Below are 22,279 nucleotides of genomic sequence, written 5' to 3'. Positions count from 1 at the left end.
TGTAAATTTTCCAATGCACTCTGGCAAAAATATTTCGAAGCCTTCAATTGACAGCTATTTGGCATAAACCCACAAAGTCGCATGTGTTTGTTAACCTTTGAAGTAACCTCGCGTTGTTGCAACTTTCTCGACGTACCAATTTCAATTTCCAGGCAGCTTGAACGACGACACGCGACCCGCGACCTCTGACCCGCGATTGGCATACGGGGCCTTTGCCCTGACGCCACAATTCTTGCACCGAACGAAGAGCAAAAACTTTGGCAGGCGGGTGACAAATGGAAGTATTTTCGGGCCGCAGCGGTGGGCGCTGTGGGCGCCATGGGCGTGCCAAGGAGCATATTTTACAATATTTATTGCTTAGGCCAAACTTTTTGCCAAGTTGAATTTTAATTAGTTTTGTATATTTGCCTTTTGCATTCGCATTTCTATACCCTCCCCAATGCGGAAGGGAAATTGCGAACTTTGTCCAAATACGTAAGGATGTATGTACTATACTATATATAAATCTTTTGTTAGCTGTTGTTGACTGTTTTTTTTTTTTTTTTTGATTTTTTTGGTGCAACCACCGAACCACCCACGCCAGCGCCTTAATTTGTGTCGCGAACTTTGTGAAGAAAGCAATTAACGCAAAAGTTGCGCCAATCGAAAATAAGAAAATGGCGTCGTTTGTTCTTTGGTTAGCATAATAAACAAGCAAAAAGTGCTTGGCTCTGATTCAATAAAAATTCAAATGTGCCATGCTTAACCCAAGGCTGCCCATGGCTACGAATATGACGAGCGCATTAATTGGTGCAGAAAGCTGCTTTGTTGTCAACTTTTTAATGTTTAGCCATAATCTAGATACAACATTTTAATGTTTAATTTATAGGCTGGCGTTCGCCGGGAATTTATAATAACGCACATTGGTATTCCGTACACTGAGAGCACAAATCTAAGCATATAATTTCAAAATTAATATCTAGTCAAGATAAGTTCTTCCAAATCCACCAAAATAAAAATCTTGAAAAATTGCACGAATATTTTCCGTTGTTTACTAAAGTTTTTCTTTGTTTTAAAAGTTGCAATAAACAGAAGGTATTTGTTCGAACCCGCATTTCCAGTCCAGTCAGATATTATTGGAATTTCTCAAGGGCGAGCCAAACTACTGAATTTTTAGCTCTCACTAGATATTGTGATATACTTTTCGAACTAAAGCTTCTCAGAGAAATATTCATTTATTTGATTTATTAGTTATTTTAAGCCCAAGCAAGTTCTGAATTAAATTAAGTAAAAAATCTTTAGCAAGTTTATCGATATATAGGATTGGTTTAATAGAGCTTCTTCTATAACATAATGATTGGAACAGTTAGTTTGTTTCACACAAGCTTGTCTCATTTGGCAGCAAAGAAAATTAAAATAATCTTTAGAGATAAATGTTATTCAAATGATTTAAATTATGGCTAATCCGAAATCGTTAAAAACATTCTTGCAAATAATTTAATATAATTTAATACAATAATATAAGTAGATCGAAATTTACTTAATAATGTGCAGATTGGGATTCATTTTCTACTTATAACCTGAAATATGACGTTGAGAAGTCCTCTTCGAGATTCTATCCGAATTCTCCATTTGATTAACATTGAATAAACAAAAATTGTGGCCTAATAGATTTTTTCTCACAGTGCACATATATGCACATTGAGAGAGACGGCCAACACCAACTATCAGCTAGTTGGTGGTTTATTTTTGGCAGTCTGTCCAAGTGTATGCCAAACTATCGAAAAATGCATAAACACACCCAGGCGTGTGCAGATGTAGGGAAAGGCGTCCAATCAACGCCCCCCCTACGCGCTGGAATGGAAATCGCTGCTCTCGACTGATAATTTATGTGGCACATTAGGCAGGCGATATGCTAGATGGCATATTTCATTTAATTTTCTTGTAGGCCAACTTAGGCATACATATATGTGTACAAGTATGTGTGTGTATGTATATGGATGGATGTATTTGTTGTGGCTCGTCATAAACTTGTTTACACTTTACACCAAACTGAGCAAATAAGAGGCAACTTAATGTCGCCTAAAGACCACAATAAAAGACAATTAAACAAACAAGGCGCATCGTAAAAACACGTAACTATAACTCCATGTCTATACTCGTATATACTATATGTGGTTTTACTGTTGCTGTTTCTGATCCATATCGTTATGCAAATGCAAAACCTTACAGAAATGTGGTTACATTTGTGAAACTTCCCGCTTCACTCCCCTTCTATAAACTCTATCATCGACTTGAAAAGTCAACAGTTACTATACTTGAGGGTTTATCTATGCGATGCGTCGTCTAATCAAAAATTAAACAGTAGAACATTTGGGGTACGGCAGCGAGTCATAAAATAATTATGAACAAGGGGGCAGACCCTGCCAATGGAGAATGTCGTCGTCGTCGTCGTCACACTCGAGGAATAGTCGCAAGAGTCGTAAAAATATTTCGAATTAGTCAAACATTAGGTGTTACAGTAAACATGGCCAGAGTCGAACAGCAGCTCGACCCACAGTCTGCTAGATATGACCATGCGATTATACGACTATATGGCGATACCTACAGCTATACGTGTCCAAATAGTGTACTCCTCGTATGTGGGTAACGTGAAGCTTGTACCCCTTGTGCTTGCCTTTCTTCGCCGCCAACATTATCTGTCTTCGTCGTCATTTTCAGTTCATAAAATTTTAATGCTCTTCTGGCCAAAACTCGCGTGCATTTTATGAGCTGGCTGCAGCAAAGCGGCGGCAGCTTAGGGTTAATAAAACAACGAGCAATCGCCTCAAGAATGAACGTTGAACGTTGACGGCCCACACCTGTTTACGTGTGTTTTGTTGTTATTACTGTTGTGCAGAAATTAGAAAATTCTACGGTGGCTTAGCCTGGCATTGGACACGATTCAGGCATTAATGGCTGGAAAATGCTATTTCGGCTTCTCTTTTCTATTGTAATTTATAATTTATTTGATTGCACGTCAGATGTTTATGCAATCCCAACTTTAACTTCAAATACTTTCATGGAAATTAAACAGCAGCATTTAATTTTAATGGCTCCTCGTCGGCTAGAAAGCTCTGCTTAGGCTTAACATACATATGTATCTGCATATACTATACTATAAATGCAAGTCGCCGCGCATGCGCTGCTTTTTATGACTCTGCATTTCACCTACATTTTAATTTAATTTGTGATGTACATTTCCAATTGCAGGCTACACCGCTCCGAGGTGTCGACTCAATGGGTTGAATGGGTAGAAAGTCCGCTACACGATCGTAAAAATACGTATTTGTAAAGTTTTGTGAGCGGAATTTCGAGCAGTGTTTGGAAGCTTTTGAAAAGCCCGACATCCGAAAGCAAAGTTAGAGTGTCCGCTTTGGGTAAGAATACAAATTCGAGAACGAGCACAGAGTTTACGACAACTCATAATGTATTTACAAAATTGTCAAACAAAGCAGAAAATCAATATAAAACAATAATAAAGAATTTTCAAAAAACCTAACCCTAATTGTAGGTTTTTTTCTATAAATTCCTAAGATATTAATAATTTGTGTAAGTATAGTAATAGTTTACTGAAAATAGTATATTAAATTATTTTATTAAATTACAGTTAATGACACGAAGAAACTAGATTTTTTAAAAATACTATTGCCATTGAATTTCAATAATGAGTTACTATTTGTTCAACAAAAAGTTTTTAGATAAAATGCGTTAAGAAGAAAGATCAAGTCTCAAATCTGATCTAAAAAGAATCATCTCAGTTAGAGACAAAAGAAGGCTCTCCGTTGGCTTAAAATCAATTTTCGATACACGGTTCATACCCTACCCCCTCCTCTTATATATTTTTATTATATTTATTAGTCGCGTCTTTAGTCCTAGCAGCTAATACGTTTTTTGTTTATAATAAATAATTATTCGTAATATTTTCATAATAAATAATTATAATAACAATTAAGCTCAATTGATCCTTTTTCTTATTTTGTAAAAAGAAGCTAATTGTTTCGCAATAGTTTGATTATTTTCAATAAGTTTTATTTTCCAGTGAATACTTCTTTGGCTTACGCTTTAAAAGTCTGGAACATATATTCAATAAAAATTGCCATAAATTCAGGACCCTATTGTTTGAATTTTTAAAACTGTAACAAGATTTTTCTCTTATCTGTTTTAAGCGCCTAAAGCGTCTTTAAAGCTAAGAGCGCTCTTCCTTAGGGCGATTTATTCACTTGCAGTGCGAAATATATGTATGTATAGTACTTGCATATATACTTGTATATTTTCAGAGTTTCTTCCATGCCTGACCTCATCCACGAAATCAGAGCGATTCGCCGAGATTCCAGGTAGTAAGAAGCACAGCACAAGTTATGAAGTGCTTCGACATCGCCCCTTAACTTAATGCCAACTGACGCACATAATTATACGCTCATGGCTTTTCAATTACACGAAATTTATGAGCATTTCTCGAATGCTCACGGCTCATTAGTAAATTAGATTTTTTGTTGTTCGCTACTAAAAATAAACGCCCACTTGGTTGTCTGCATTTTGGTCGGTTGGTCGGATGGACGGTTGGACGGCTTGTCGGATATTTCGGCCTCGTTGTCGCCCATTTGGAGCAACTCCCCAGTGTATTTCGTAGGCAGTCGATGGCGGTTGGCAGCTTTTCAAAGAATTTGTCGCCTCGGTGCAAAATTTCGGAAATTCTCTCCCGCATTCTCACATTGAAAATGAAGTAAAGAATAAACGTTTGAGTTGATGCGATGCTAATGAGCTGCCTGAGCAGATTTGTGGAGGGGCCAGTGCACAAGAAATTGATTTTTAATTTTCCACTAAATGCAGAGAAAATGTCTGCCTGGCTGCCGGCCCGGTTGGCTGCAGTTCCTGGGCGGTGGAAAGCCGAACCGAAAAAATAAGCAAAGCAAAGCATAGGCAGGAAAACCAAACAGGCACATGTTTATGTTTGGGAAGGAAAACTGCGTCTAAGATTTCCTTTGATGTTGTCGCCGCCGCGTCAAGTCGCTCCGATAGTGCAACAAAGAAAATGTTTGGCCGCGTCTGGATTTCTTTTTGCGATGGCGTTGGCGTTGTCTGTATGTGTGTGTGTATGTGTGTATATGTGTGCGTTGGTGTGTGTGTGTGTGTGTGTCATGTTGCGTCTCTTTGATCTTCTGCCCCTGCCTCGTATTTGCCACGCTTCCGTCTCACTTCATTTCATTTCATTTGATTTCGTTTCGTTTAGTTTTGTTGTTTGTTTATTTGTGGCATGTTGTTGGCTGTGCTCGGCTTGAGCGTCGCTTCAATAATTATAATTAGCAGCCAACGAGCAGGCAAAAAACGCATAAATTGTAATTAAAAAGTGAAACTATTTTAATCAACATTTCAGCAATTCTATTATATGTACCGAGTAGGTCCTGTTCAGAGCTAACTTTGTGGTTGCGGCTTGGCGCCCGCATAAAGGCAAACATTTAGCAGCTGTGTGTGGTCCGCCATTCACCAGTCATGGAACTGGTTGCCACGCACAAGGGCGTCCCCCCATCGTCCTCATCTTCATCATCATCATCATCACAATCACCATTACTGAGCTGAGCAGAGCAGCCGCAATAATTGATTAAAAAAAGAACACAAAGCAGCGCAAGATGCAGCGAAATAATGTTGAAGGCACCACAGACGTCGCCACAATAAAAATGCAAAATGTAAACAAAGTTAAAAATATTATGAGGCATCCCCTGCACTGCCAACAACACAAATAATAACAACAGCAACAGCAACAGCAACAACAACAACAGCATCAGCACGATCTCCATCTTCATCACACGCCCACACACACCAATCGCTGCAATATTTCACAAAACGCTTGCGCTCGAGTAATAATAATTTTTTCGATCTGTTAAAGACTGTCTCGGCCCGGCTCGGCCCGCTGGCCAATTCCCATCGCCCATCGCCCATCGCCCCAGGTCCAGCGCTTGTTTATTTTTTACCATTCTGCCATTTGTTTGCACTCCCTCCCTCTAGCTACATACACTCGTATATATAGTATGTATATACATATATATATAGTAGTGCAGTATAGTATGGGGAGCAGATAGTAAAAGCGACAAAACATCGCACAATGCCCACATAATAGACGAAGAACTTTAAATCTCCGAACCGAAATGAACAAACGAAGCAGAAATTATTATGAAAATTCCATGAAAATGGCAAATATGTTACGCCAGAGCCCCTTCCACCCGCATATACTACTCCTATATATATATATACATATATATTTTTGTGTGCATGTTTACTTTTTATGGCTTTAGGCACAGTGCGTTTCCACAATTATACGAGCGAGTGAAAAGCAGAGAAGCAGAATGAAGAAGGAAAAACAATTCAAACAAAGCTACAAAACATGAGAAGAATTCACTCATTTCCGTTTACAATTTTGATTTTTCCAAACAGACCAAAACAAAAAAACAAAAACAAAAACAACAACAAAACTCGACGCCTTGCATCACAACGTTATGAACAAAAATTCATTGTGGTTTTGCATAAATTTTACAACTTGCGGATTTTTCTTGCAACCAACAAAAGGTTAACCAACTACCACGAACCCCCCTCCCTGTCCCTCTCTCTACCACTCTCCCTTGGATTTATGTAGCTGTGGACGTCATTATTGAGAGATGCGTGAGTTGGGAGTGGAAAAGGGTTTACATTTGTTTCCGCAACTGGCAAAATAACCAAAGACATTCCAACAAAATGCGTAATCTGAAACTTAGTCAGGGGTCTACTTGTATAAGCATTTTTGCTAAGAATGTCAGATAATAAATATTAAGAGTACTCGCAGTATGTCAATAAATGCATAAATTATTTTACTTATCTCAACTATTTTACTATGGGAAGGTTTTAATGTTTTTAGTCTCATGATTTGCTTTTACTGCCTTAGTGGAAAGTGGAGGATATAAAGGCTATTGTTTGCTCTACTTCTAGTAAGAAATATAACAAAATAACGTACTTTCGCCGACAAGTATACCTTGGCCAGATCTACACTTAATTATAAACAACAAACATTTAGAGATCCCAAAAATCGTATAACAATTTTAAGTATATTTATGTTAAATCATCCACTAACTCCAAAAACAGCAATACACAAAAAAAATTAAAAAAAAAAAACAGAAACAGAAAAATATATTTTTAAAAGGTTTGCTTGAAAGTGTTTTGTTATAAATGGATTACTTTTTAATCGGAAGATTTGTTAAGCCCTTTTCAAGAATAAATTGTCTTCAATTTTGAGTTTATTTCTAATCTCGAAAATGTATAGTATTTATTATAAAAAAAGTAATCAGATTCAGATAGAACTAGAAATGAGTTAACATCGGTGTAAGAAAATTCATAGAGAATTTAAAACCAATGTTTTTGTTGCAAGTTATTCACAATAAGATGAGAATTCGCTGTGATTTGTGTGTGAAATGTATTCTCTGATTTTCGAGCACAATTACAGGTATTACATTGATTTACTTTCAAAAAATACTTTAAAAAAAAAAACGTGTATGCCAAGGAAAACACACATACTTAGTCTACTCTTGTCTGGTTCAAAGAGCAGCCTTAACATAAATTTTCGGAATGCCACTTACAAAAGCATCAGCTGTTTCCAATGCCCAATACCAATCTCGTTTTCCAACCAAATGGGTAATCTGCCACATTTGGGGGCAATTCAGTGAGCAACTTACAATTGCGTTTTGCGTGCATAAATCTGTCAATGGATATTTGTGGCTTTAGTCGCTGTAGTAACAATATTTACGAGTACTCCTATATTCTATGGGGCTAATGCCATTCTGATATTTATGACACAATCAATGGCCTGTGTATTATAACAAGTGTTTGAGTTGGGCCGGACTTTTTATTTTCGTATGCCTGCCCCATCCTTTAGGTTGCTTTTTATGCTTCAATGCATACGAAAAAAACTTGAGTAGCGGACAATAGTAGGTGTGTGTGTGTTTATTTGTATACTTCATGCTTTATTACACCAAAATCAGCAACTTAAATTTATTTATTTGAATTTATTTCGCAGCAACAATAAAAATATCAAAAGCTTTCAACAGAGAACAGAGGAGGAAAGCAAGGCCAGGCAAGGAAGTTGACGGGCAGGAGAAGGAAGGGGAGGAGCAGCTGCTTGGACCAGCTATTGTTATTATTGTTGTTTTTGACTGAAACATGTAATAAAACATTCAAAGCCACAAAAAGTCAAATATATGTATAAGCCAGTCCTTTTTCCTTCTTCCTTTGTTTGAAGTTACGGGTCTGGGATCAGCGTTCTGGGATGTGGGATGTGGGCTCGGCATTTCATTTCATTTTTATTGTGCTACAAATTGCTGTAAATATTTGTGGAATACACGCATTAGGTACCCTTTGTTTGTGTGTGTGTGTGTGTGTGCTTGTGTGCTTGTGGGTGCTAATAAAAGGCGGAGGCCAGTCTGCGTATAAATTACGCAAAACATGCCGTTGAAATAATCAAGCGGTGAACTTAATTTTCCACAGAACGGCAGTCAGGAGTCTGTAGAGTAACCCATGGATAAGTTATGGAACCCTAACGAGCTACGGAATCTGCTACGCTTATAGTGGAGAAGTGTTGGCCAAAAGTCGTGCGACTCGTAATTTAGACATTTTGCGGGTCAAACCTTTTGATAATTCGTTGCTCGAAATTCTCGGAACTGACTCTCGCGGCCTGACTAGCCCCAAATGTGTCGCGACGGCGAACAAAAAGCGCCAAATGGGTTTTGTTTGTAGACAACAACAAAAAATCACTAGAAAAAAACTGAAAAAATTTTGCATGCCATTTGATTAATTGCCATGCAAATTATGGTGTAAATATAATAACATTTTATTCAGCTGTCAATTCGCCAGCGAAGCTGAGGGAAAAAATGAGGCAAAGCCCTGCCTGCTCGGCAACATGCAAAAACTCAATTTAGCCGAGGAATTGTTTTTGTTTTCTTGCTGTTGTTGGTGGTGGTGGTGGTGCTGGTGGTGGTGTTGGTGGTTGGCGGGCGAAGTGAATGGCAATTCGTTGCAGTCTCCAGCCGATCTGGCACGATTTCGTTGCCGTAGCGCACCGTAAAGGTTGCGCTGGCCGAATTGCCAACACCTAAGCACAAAATTAAGACATTAGTCAAAAGTGTATGTGTTTTTTTTTCGGTGCTTAGCTGCTAAATATGCCGCAGTTAAGAGCTGCAGCCTATAATCCCTACACACACACACACACACACACACACACATATGTGTGGAGGCAAATGGCAGAGAATTGCTAAAGGCAGTCGCTGGCCATGCTCAGGTACTTCCAGGGAACTTTGGGTCCCAGCCTGTGAGTGTTGCAAATTAGTTGACACGTTGTTGCCGCTGCCGCTGCCGCCAACACCAGGGGGGACCCGTTCTGTCCTGTCCCCTCCAGTCCCCTCCAGTCCCCTCCCCTCCGCGCAACTCCAGTCCCGTCTCGTCTCGTCCGGCAGACGTCGCGGCGCAACAAACAGTCGCACAGACGACTGCTGTGGCAGACTGCTATGAATTAAGTCATTTATATATGTACATTTGTATGATGAAAAATGTTGAAATGTTTGCCACTAGCAATCCACTCTATAATTAGCCTAATAACGCAGTCGTCCAGCCAGCCAACCAACCAACCAACCAACCAACCAGCCAGCCAGCCAGCCAGCCGGCCAAGCAACCCAAACCAACCAACAGTCGTACCGACAACATGACAGACCATAACCTGGGCGCTCCATTTCGCGTTCGGTCTGGTACGCTCTCGGCCGTAGTTTTACAATATATAAGTAGTATGTATAATGACTTCAATTTGCGCTGAAAGCGATTCCTGGAAATCAAACGGCTAAATGCCATGCCATGTGTGCGTTTTGTGCATTCCCATCCGGGCTATGTATGTGTATGAGGCCGGAGCCCTGAAAACTTGTTAAAAGTTGTGGGTGGTGCTGAAATTCTTGCCATTGCCTTTTCCCTTTATTGCACACTTTAGAGGCTTTGTTTCAACATTTGCTGACTAATGTTAATAAATGCCTTAATTATACTGCTGGCTGCAGTACAAAATTATGTTGCAAACATTTCTTTTTAATAAATTGTCAGGAAAAGTTTGATTGCTGTTAGGAATGGCATGATTTTTTACAACTTGTGGCTTTTACTTAGGCCTTGAATTTAAAAAAAAACCAAAAATAAATAATTGAGTTCAATATTTGATAAGAAATGATTTTTTTCATTGTGTGGGCTTCGGGCAATGCCTTTAGTAGCAAAAGGGTTTCGAAATCAGTTTGAATTTATTAATAATTTTAATAAATAAATTGATAAAATTTTGAATCAGAACAGATATTAATATTGCTTGAAATTAATTTTTGAAATACTTATAAAAACAATCACAATATAATAATATAAACATTCAAAAGCGACAATATTTGGGTTTATTAAAATTCCTCACAACTATAACCACATCTTATTTAAGTTGAAGATTTAGGCCGCAATACAAGTATATAATTAAATTCAAGATTTTATAACCAATTGACTGCTTTTTTATTGGATGGCCGATGCGTTTAGTCAAACGTAGATGATTTTCAAATTGCAATCAGTTTAAATTGATTAATAATTTCAATAAATATATTGATATATAATAAAATATAGTATATAATAAAAATATAGAATATCTAATAAAATTCGATATTGTATAAAAAAAAGTTTGTTTTTTTATTGGACTTCCGGCAATGCCTTTTTTGAGATGTAGAAGGTTTTGAAATTGCAGTTTAAGCTTATTAATAATTTCAATAAATAATTTGATACAGTTTTGAAACAAAAGGAGTGTTAACATCGGTTGAAATGAATTTTTGAAAAACTAAGTGAAAATTATATACCGTTTTAATGATTAGATGTTGAGCTTATTGAGTCTAATATTTCAAAAGCGATCATCATTTTATTTATTCCGATTATGTTAGACTTTATAAGAAACGAAGTTTTTAATCTGAAATCCCTCTCAACTATAATTTTTGAATGTTAATTGCAATTGCTCTGTGAAACTCAAATTACTCTCGTGCGGCGACAAGATCTTGTTTAAGTTGAAGATTTAGGCCGCAATATATAATGACTAATCATTCAAGATTTTATAAACAATTGATAGTTTTTTTATTGGGTGGGCAATGCGTTCAGTGAAATGTAAAAGGTTTTGAAATGGGAATCAGTTTAAATTTATTAATAATTTCAATACCAAAAGGAGTGTAAACATCGCTTGAAATGAATTTTTGGAAAACTAAGCGAATACCTTTTCAATGATTGGCTACACTGTGTAAGAAGAATGTTAGTCGTTGATCTTATCGAGCCTTTTATTTTAAAAGCGACAATTATTTCATTTATTTCGACTATGTTCTTTTTTATAACAAAGCAAGTTTTCAATGTGAAATCCCTCACAGCAATAATCCCTATAGCAATTTTTGAATGTCAATGGCAATTGCTTTGTGAAAATCAAATTACTCTCGTGCGGCGACAAGATCTTGTTTAAGTTGAAGATTTAGGCCGCAAGCTCCACTTCTTGCAGTCCTCTGCAAATAAATTAAACAATAAGCGAGGCAGACGCACCGCCAAACCCACTGGAGCCGATATGGTCTAGGCAGAGCTTCCACAGCCGCGCAGGCGCAGACTCACGCCCACTGCCTCATATTTTCATAATTTTTTTCGTCTAACCCCGAGCCGTTGCTCTTTTACGAGCGCAGAGACAAATGACTTGGTCGGGCGATGCTCGCGATAGCGCAGGAAGCCAGAACGGGGAGACACGAGTTGGGGGCTGTTGTAACGCCTAAGCCGAAAGTTGCCACAAAGAGTTATGTGCACAATTAAATTTGCTAAAAGTAATAATGCAAATGTAGGAGGGAGAGAGACAGCGATATGGCGAGGGAGGAGGGAGGAGGGAGGGAGAAAGGGGGACTTGTCTGGAGCAATGGATCTTGAAAAATATTGCGCCGAAAAGCAATCGCGGAACGCACGCCCAACATCAGTTTGATAAATTGATATCAGCGATCGATGTGTTGTGCAGATATTGTTGCGGGGCCTTGTAGAACTTTTAATTGAAAAACACGCCACGCCACCAACAACAGCAACAACAGCATCAGCATCAGCAATAGTAATCATAGTGAGAGCGACTACAGAAAAGCGGAAGTGGGAGCGAGAGCGCAAGGATCACACAAAGTGATCGGGCCATTTTCTTTTTCTTTTTTTTTTTGTACTAGCCTAGAGCTGTGTTGAGCCTACCCATCGATATCAGCACTTACCTATCGAACCATCCAGAGAGTAGGCATTACGCTGCCATGCCCATGTGCATAGATCACAGGTGGTGAGCCCATCCGCGGCGACGCTTTCATCCAGAAAGGGCGGACGTGGCGGCGGAGGCACAAAGTGCCCGTTCCATAGACCATTCTCGCTCGCATCGAAGGCCAGCGGCGAGTCGAATGTGTCCACCTCGATGGCATTGGCCCACCAGTCCTCGTTGTCCTCCAGCGGATTGTAGGCTCCAGCGGCGCCACTGCTGCCCAACTCGGCAGCACCGTCGACGGCGGCAGCGGCGGCCGAGGCGGAGGCCACATCGTCATCGATATAGGGCGCAGGCAGCTGACTGTTGCTGGCATGGGTGGGCGTTGGATGCGCTGCTAGCGAGTCCAGTCGCGAATTTGGAAATACTGAGCGTAGCGTCGTCGTTGCATCCTGATAAATGTCCGCCCCGCTTGGACCGGGCAGACGTGAGAACATTTTCCAATCCTGCTCGAAACTCCTACTCCTAACGACCAGTCCCACCAACCCAGGTCCTCGATTGAGTGCTTAGCAAACTATTCGTCGACGGCGGTCGTCGGTCAGTGCGGTGACAGCCACATGGGATCTGAATGTGTTGCGTGGTCGCCGTCGCTATCTGGGTGTTCCGAGTCCAAGTCTGCCTCTGCAATGAAAAAGAAAAAAAAAAAAAACGCGCACGAATGGCGGTGGACATTTATTAAAATCTGTCATAAAATATTAAACAAAAGTATTACTTAATTCGATATGCAGACCAAGTTGTAAGACATGCAACGACTAACAACGAACAGACAGACAGACGGCTTGGCTTGTTAGCACTTTTTTGAAAGTTGTCCCCCAAATAGTTGATCGCATTTGATATGCTAAGGCATTGTAAATGGTGGTTGTCTATGCTCTGTAGGCAGTTATTTATTAGTTTAGTTACTAGACTTATATAGTATCTCAGGGAATATGTATATATGTATAGTCAATATCATAAGCAAATGGAATATGAATTTGGACTAACATATTCGATGGTAGTATACATACATACAAGTATATGTCTATAATAGGTATATATGTGCGAAATACGTTTAATAAAGAATATGTTTAATAGTGTATGAATTAATTTACTTATTGAAACGATATTTGGTAGATATATTCTATATTCTATATAAGCATCTAGAATAACACAAAATACTTTGTTTTCGCTTTCAGTCTACATCGCAATTCAGTTCTAAAACTTTTGAATAAAAATCGGGAGATTTGTTAAGATATTTTCATTTGATTCTTTTTATAATTCTAGGGGTTGGGGAAAAAGGTTCTTTTAGTAATATTTTGCTATTCTTAAAGTACCTAATTCATTCTTGGGTTTACAGAGGTGCTAAATTCCCCTCTGAATCAAAAGATCTCCGTAAGTTCTTTATGGTACATCGACTTCTTGTGAGATAAATTGTGCTGAATGCCAAATTTTTTTATAGTTGGTTGGAATTTTAAATAGGGTTTATTGCCCCTACACTGCCTCAGCTAAATATAGGAAATCCTTCTAAATCGTCTAATCCTAATATACAAGTATGTATGTTTCTCTGTTATTTTTAAGCAGTTACTAAGGTTTAGCGAAATATAATTTAGATATATTAAGAATACATAAAAATAACAAATCCTTTTTTGCAGGGGAAAAACAAACAGTACTTAGAAATTAATGAATATTTGTAATTAAAAGAAACAATATTTCAAACAGTTTTTATTTCCAGAAAACACTGTTTCTTTTTAATATATACACCATAGCAATAGTTTTTGATATTTGTTGGAATAAAGAGCGATTCAGAATCAGTATTTATTTAGACTTAAAAAATTGTATACATATATTATCACTACAATACGATATGATGATTGACAAAATTTTCAATTCGAAATATCGAGATTGCACTTTTAGGAAACAATTCATTCTAAAAGACATCCATCTGAAAAATTGTGTAGCTTATGTAGACCAGGTATCTAAGCAATAATGTAAGTATTTGCTCTTTTTTTGTGAACGCTGCTGTCTTATTAAAACTGTGCAAAGACTTCTTTAGGTTTATTCAATAAATTCTTTCACGCTCCACTCGCTTAGGAAACTACAACAATAATAACTAATGATAGGAGTCTGGTACTTGTATGTTGTTCGATTCGACAACACAAGTGGAGTCTGTAAATTGCACACGAGGGAGGACAACAGCAATTGGGCGTGGCTATGCAAACAACTCTCGGAGATAGTGGGGCGCAAGTGGTTGTGTTGTGGTTGGAGCTTGGGGCAGCTACTGTGGCAGCAACACGTTGCCCGTTTCCGACTGACACACATTAATCAATGCAGGCCACTCATAGAGCGGCGTTGCATATAAGAAAGAAAAAAAGAAATAATAATAACAAAAAAAAACTTTGACACTAATGAAGCTTTTTAACAAGATTAGAAAAATGCGATAAGCGCGTAACTGACTTGGCCACAACAACAACGTCGGTGGCGGGTGGACAACTGGCGAAGAAATAAATCAGCTTTATATACAATAAGTGCCGTTATGCGACGGACATTGAATAAATGGTGAGTGAGAGAAGTTCATTGGGTCAACGCTAGGTTGGAGTTTCATTTCATTTCGGTGGCTTTGGCCAAATAATTCGCATGGCAGAAAAAGTGAAACTCGCTGGGAAGAGGGACAGACGGACCGACAGATAGACAGACAGACAAATGCGTTAATCAAAAGACTCGTTCATACTCATAACAGAAAATTATAAAAATGTTTTCTATGATTTATAAACCAACAATTACAAGCAACGGGCCAGTCAGCCAGCCAGCCAGCCAGCCGCTAAAGCCAGCGAGAAATAGCGGCGCAATAACAACAATAACCAAAAATAGTGAAAAATCAAAATCATTTATCATAATCACTGTGATTGATTCGTTGTGAAAAACAAAAAAGTATTACAAGTGAATAAAAATTTATTTCGTGGCATATTCAAAGGCGCCCGCGCTCCACTCATCAGGCGTATAAACGGCGTTGTTGTTGTTGTTCTCATAGTCGTTGTAATTGTTATTATTGCTAGCGGTTTTTTTTCTTAAATATTTTTTTATTTGTCTCACGTCTCTGGGCTCACGTTTTCATATGGCGGGGGCAGCAGGCCATTCAAAACACTCACTGTGTTTTTCTCATTTCTTGGCCGCAAGATCAAGAAATTGTTTTGATTCGGTCGACTGACTGACTGACTAACTGACTAACTGACTGATTGACCGTTCCACCATTGAATGCTGACCAACAATTGGCCATAGCCAATGCTGTTATTGTTGTTATTGCAGGGCACTGAACAAAACGCGAATTTTTTCGTTACCTTTTTGCGGTCAACAGTAGAAATATTTGTACAGTTTCATTTTTTTCTGTGGGTTGTTTTTTGTATTTCTCTTCGACTTTTCGAATATTATCAATCAAGCGTGCATACATTTTACGCCCGATTTGTTTTATGTCGCAATCGGGACTTTTATTATGCGGGAATTGTGCTCCAATTGCTTCGCATATTGAAAGTTTTTCTACCTATCACAATTTGATTTGGTCGAGCCAGCATAAAAAGCTTAATTGTGTTTAATTGTAATAAGAATTCAAATGTTTTAATGCCATCAGGCTGCTTTAACTACATTAATTTGAAACCTAATGAGAAGGGATTTAAAATACACATTACATAAATACGGAAGGAGTTAATTGGATTTGAACAAATTGCTTTAAGAAAAGTAGTTGCTTGTATTTTTTAGGGAATATTTTAGGGAATTTTATAGTGAAACATATACATATATATATATGGCCGATTTTCGCTGCAACTCCAGTTCAGTGCTTACTAGCTGCCCATGTTATGAAGATTTTTTAGCACAGCAGGAAATTCAAGGACCCGGAAGCTAGCGAAACGCTGAAGCAACTGCTCTGCCATTCCCTAGCACTCGTAACATACCTTAAGGCGCATAGGCTTGCAATGCACATGGCAAGATGCTAACGGATCTATCAGACGCTCTTCCAATTTCTATTTATAGGTTTTACATATTTATTTGCGACAGATATGTTCAGACAGCTATCTTTTATAATCAAAAATTTAGATGCAATTTTTCTTCTAAATATCGGTCAATTAAAGAGACTAAATTTTTGGCATTTCAATGCGAAAGATAAGAACAGACTAGCTTAAAAATATAAAACATCCTAAATCCTTTTACCTTTTTTTTATTTTTGCACAATTTAGAACCCTGATCTAAGCCAATTTTTAAGACCAATCTAAAAAATCGTTGCTAGTCTTTTTAACTTGTATAAGAAATAACAATTTGTCCACAAATTATACAATATATAAACATTTTCAGATAGCACCTACATAGTTAAAATATTAATTCTGTTTGTCTTTGAAAAGTATTTGCTGGCTGTTTAAAAAAACGAAGAATTGCTAGTTAGTTGAAGCGGACATATGTACGCGGATATGTGTGGAAGTTGAAATAATATCGAATCGAGTTAGGGCAGTAATAATGACAACTAACTTAGCATTCTTTGAAAATGTACTAATTCGAATGAGGGAAGGAGTTGGTTTTGTCTATTTAAGAAGTGACAACTTTAAAGATAATACAAGTTGGCATATACTATAGCTTCTATTTGGTGTATCTTGAGTTCTGCAGCCAGATATGTAGCTGGCGGAGTATGTTTATGCGGATTGCACTTACAGTCTGCTCCCATTTCTTGGCCATCTTCCATATTAATCACGCCGCATGGGTTGCTTTCAACAGACAATGGAGCACTGTGGTGTGTCAGCGCCAGACAAATGAGTTGCCGGTAAAGTGCAATATTTTGGCAACATTTGCGCAAACCAGAAACGGGTGACCAACTTTTCACTTTTCAGTCTTTGGCACGCGGTAGTGGTCGCATGTACTCGTACTCTTACTCGTACTGGTAGAATGAACCAACGCACTCATGTTCACGTCGTTGTGCGTTAGTCAAGTGGCTTAATTTATATTTATGAAACACAGCACGAACATTAAACTGTGTCTGTAGTCTGTGCTTTGGAGCAGTTGCATGCCACAGCCACAGTCAAAGCTGCTGAAGCCAAAGGCAAAAAGAACTGCCGAACTTGTCGAAGAATTATGGCTTTGACCCACAACAGACCAATGGAGGAGCTGGACAGAGCGAGACACACATGCGCAGTGTGCTTTGCAATTTTTATGAACTGCACAATAAACGAAACTGAGCCACGCACCACAAAACACAAACGGGCGCCCCAAGCCCACAGACGACAGCGTTGGAACAGGCGGGTGAGTGGACAGGGACAGGGACAGGGACATGGACTTGGACATGGAGGTGTACTCGTATGTAGGTATGTGGACCGACCTGTGGCCGAACCGGTGCGGAGCCCATAATAACAATTTAGGCTTGTTTGGCGTCTCAGGCGGCAATTTTTCACATTAATTACAAATTACAGATTTATTAGGTATGAGCGACGTTTCTTAAAGCCGGACAGCTTGGCAACGCCCCTGCCTCTACCTCCCAGACTAGCAACACAGTCGGTACACGGTGGGCTAAAAAAAGCATACCTTAAAACTAACTTCTTTATCAAATCGGATAACAATAATTATTTATTTTGTTAGAATTAACAGTTCAGTTTGTCTTTGAAGCTATGAATGTGAAAAGTATGCTATATCTTTGAAAAATTCGCAAAAATTTATTGAAATTAGTGATGGGATCACTATTTAAATACTTTCATTAATTAAATCTAACTATTTAGATTATTACACTTAAATTTTCGGGATTATTGATAGAAATTCGGCTTTATAATGTGAAGAAAAACTGTTTGTTTAAATGGGACCTAATCTTTGTAAGTCACTTAATAATAATGCACAGATGTACAAATTTTAACTATTTTGGTATTGTTATCGATATGTGATATCGCTGCCAGATATGTTTTGAAGTTTAATTTCTTATCGATGAAACGAATTATTACGTTTGATTTAAATTGATCTAAATCGAACCGATATTCACAACGAGTCTGTTAGATGCTTAGAAATTTAAATTCCTCAATCAAAGCCGCTAGCGAGGATGTCCCACTGTACAGCGAAGAGTTGTCAACGAGTTCGGGAGCAAGTGGTGCGCAGCTTCCTTTTTGTGTAGCCAGCAGTGTAGTCGAGTTAGCTGGTCGCCCGTTTGGCCACTTGGCAAGCATTCGTGTAGCCCATACGTTGGCTGGGGAGGGGAAGAGGAGGCGGATGAGAAGCAGGCAGCTGCTGCCCAGCGAACGCAACTCTTGACTAACTACGCAAAACTTGGCTAAAATATTAATGAGTGTTGTAATTTGTTGCTTTGTAATAAATTAATTTCAACGCAGCGCACTCGTGAGAGCCGCCTGCTTGTAGAGCTGGTGGCATGAAGGGCATTTGCATATATGAGCGCAACAACTTGGAACTTGCCGCCAGCGGAGGCCGCTGCACCTACTCCGCACACACACACACACACACAGGAACACACACACGCACACATACACACACCATACATACAGGAGTGCATGAGTAGACACTTGAAGCGTACTTGGCACTAGACTGATTATAGTCAATTCGTTGAATTGGACCACCAAGTGGCAGAGTGGCAGAATAGCAGCAGCGGCGGCATTGGCCCAACACCAACTTAGGCAGCCAGTCAGCCAGTCAGCCAGGCTGCCAGCAACTCGTCCAACCTGAGCCAAGAGCCGAGAGCAAGCCGAGCACAGTTGGCCAGTCATCGCCATACACCAACACAACAACGTCAATGACGATTGCGTGGAGACTTCTAGTGCCCCCCACACACATATATACATATATACAGTAAATATTATAACTTAGTGTAACTTGAAAATATTCATTCAAATATATTCTATATTCTATATAAAGTAAAGTCATTTATGATCTCCAGTTGGTTTAAATGTATTTTAATTAACAATGGTTTGCTAAGGCCGTAAGTAATGCTTCGAAATAAAAAATAATTCTAAAAAGTTTGACAAATCCTTTTAGCAACTAAAAGCTTTTGATAGATAATAGTTAATAGCGTTTGAAAATTCTTCTTTGAGAATAAGTAAGGATATGAGAGGAAGTCCTTGATCGTAGTTATACAGAAACGGGTTATTCCAATTATATTTTAGGCTCTGCTTTCGAAACCACTTTAACACTTTTAAGAATTTTCTCTCTCTTTTCTAAAATGTGTTTAGGTTGCTTAAAGAAAATGTGATAAATATAAAAATTAGCTGACTATATAATTATATAGTGAGTATTGGTGAGTAAATGCAAATAAGTTCTTACTTAAAGTAAAGATTCCATTCCTCAATTAGTAATTTGTTTAATTAGATATTATTGATTAGATTTCTCCTTCTTAGGCTTATAATTTTTATATATTTTCCTCCTGTCGACATAGGATTGTTTGTTGACATAAATAAATAAAAGTAAATTACCCAGGTCAGCATTAGTGACTTCATTAGCATAGCGATATAATTGTAACTTTTTCAATTTGAAATTTAATATTTCTGCTTTAAATAGCGTTTACTGTAGACGAATAAGACAACACACACACGGTTACAGGCACTTGAAGATGGCCACAAGAGTAGCATCTTATTTTGTTACCTTGGCTTCGATGGCGGGCCCGTTTTCAGCTAGTGGCAAAAGAAGTTGGCCGGACAGCGACAGCAACAGCCAAGGCAACTTGGCCAAGTTGGCTGAGTTGGCTGAGTTGGCCAGTCAGGCAGGAATGGAGCACATAATGAAAAGAGTGTGTGAAGAATTTTAAATTCAAAATTGCATGAAAAGTCGTGAGTCGCAAATAGCTTGTTGCTGTGTTGTTGTCGTTGCCGTTGCCGTTGCTGTTGCTGTTACTGTTGCTGGCAACATGGACAGATATCCTACTCATCACTTGAGAAAATGAAAAAACAATCATAACCAGCGAGCGGCAACCACAACCACAGCACAACAACAACAACAACACACGCTCAAGTGTGTGTACAGAGTAAAAACCACTCAAAGAGTCAGACAATCGTTTGGTGGCTTTGGCTTGGCTATTGGTTCGTTGGTTGGTTGCTTTCTTTTGAGTTACGAGTAGTATAAGGTACCTGCACTACACCTGTTCAACTGCCTAGGCAGTAGGTTGTGTGTGTGTGTCTCTGTGTGTGTGTGTGTGGTTGTCTCCCGCCAAATTATGGGAAATGGAAGAGGCATGCGCGCACGCCTGTAACTTGAATTCACTTTTGCCCACTCTGGCAGCTCTCTTAATAAAGTTATTATAATTTAAGCGTTTTGATTATGCGCCTGGCAGTGTTTAAAATACCACTACAATGCTCGCCCGTTGCCTGCAGGGCCCATAGCAAAATGCTATATCTATATACATATATATACTATATGTACTTGTATATAGTATATACTCGTATAGTGTGCATGAGTTTACAAGTTTTCACGTTGGTTTTGGTAGGGTAGGGTAGGGTAGGGAAGGGGACGGGCGGGATGGCTTGCTGCTCCTTTTGAAGTGCATTTGAGTGTTTGTTTCTGTGTGTGGGGGTAATCTTTGTGATTGGTTGCGATTTGCCTTTAATTTCGCTGTGGCTCTGGCTCTGGCTCCGACTCTGGCTGTGGCTGTGGCAGCCTCAACTCAATTCAACTCTACTCTACTCTACTCTACTCTAAGTGTTGCATGCACGATGCTCGCATGCATCCCGTTGGCAAAATGTGCAACCATGTTAGGTTACAAGAGTTGCATTTTGTTGCTGTTGTTGTTGTTGTTGTTGTTCTTGCTGCTGGGCTGTAGCACAAATAAGCACGAACCACCGATGCGGGGGTGCTTCGCCGACTTTATTAAGTCATACGAGCTCGTATAGGCCTCGCACTGGCGGTGCAACATGGAAAACGGGCTTGCAATGCCCATAAAAATATGAATTGATGTTTGCAGATGATCATCATTATCGAGCCAAACAGTGCTGTGCTGTTTGCTGCCGTGGCACTCTTAAAAACAGCAATGTCTTCATATACTCGTACCACTATATGCAAATAATTCCATGCAGAAAATTAAGTGGAAATGCAAATAAATTAAGTGCATTCAGCGTGAGTTATAAAAAGTTTCCCATTTAATTCAACTGCTAATTACAATAGAATCCATTTCTGCTTCCTTATTTGCAATTAAAGAAGGCTCTTACGATTAGAGGGGCATATAATTTCTGCTACAGCGATTCGTTCTTAAATATATTTGTTGCTGCAGAAAACTATAATTTTTGTATTTTATATAAATACGGAAAAATGATTGTCTTGTCCCTTGAAATACAATGTTCTCAAGCGTTTTAGGCTGGCAACGAAAATTCAATCTGAAACAGATTTATGTAGTACTGTTGATCATTATACTTGAACGAAAAAATTTGTATCTTATCTAAATGAATGATAGCTCTTAAATATATGTGAGATGGTGTAAGACAGCTCAGGACTGGCTAACATGAAAGACTGAAACTTTATTATTTGCATTCTTATTTTAGGAGAAATCATAATAAATTTGTTCCAAAAAATAATAATGTGTAAGTACGGTTGGAATTATTTATAGTTAAGAGTTCTTTTCCGCTTTCTCTCCTGCTCGTTCCTTCGAATCACTCTACCGCTATCGGTTACTTCCAAATATCCTATTGAACACTGCTGTCCTTTTATTTTCATATTATTGTTCAAAAGACATAAATAAATGTTTATAATTTTAATAATTTAAAAGTAACCTGATACTTGTAATGCTAGGATAAGGTTAAAAAATTTAAATAATTTAAAACAGCACCACAAAATACTTGTAGATCGAATTTTCTGCAAGACCTCAACTTATTCTAGAGAGTTAAAGAATTTTATTGTAACTAAAAGCTAATTTTATAGAAGCTTGGTATAATGTGTTTAAATATCTACATGAGTGTATTCCAGTATATTCTTCACTCTTCTTTACTTTCTTGTTTTTTAGAGGTTTCTTTTAACATA

General features: G+C 38.5%; 1 protein-coding gene across 1 annotated transcript in view; it reads right to left on the bottom strand.

Annotated features, from left to right (window-relative positions):
• The window catches only part of LOC115632888, a 120,594-nt gene that overhangs the window by 37,680 nt on the left and 60,635 nt on the right, over positions 1-22,279 (bottom strand). The window contains exon 3 of the mRNA XM_030530169.1: positions 12,300-12,958. Coding sequence (XP_030386029.1) covers positions 12,300-12,774 — 475 coding nt within the window. The 5' untranslated portion in view covers positions 12,775-12,958. The remainder of the gene's footprint in view (positions 1-12,299; positions 12,959-22,279) is intronic.

Source organism: Scaptodrosophila lebanonensis, unplaced genomic scaffold, assembly GCF_003285725.1.
Source record: "Scaptodrosophila lebanonensis strain 11010-0011.00,11010-0021.00 unplaced genomic scaffold, SlebRS2 tig00001415-arrow-pilon, whole genome shotgun sequence".
Taxonomy (NCBI): domain Eukaryota; kingdom Metazoa; phylum Arthropoda; class Insecta; order Diptera; family Drosophilidae; genus Scaptodrosophila; species Scaptodrosophila lebanonensis.
The sequence above is the reverse complement of the archived record's forward strand: the minus strand, read 5'-3'. Positions and strand labels throughout refer to the sequence as shown.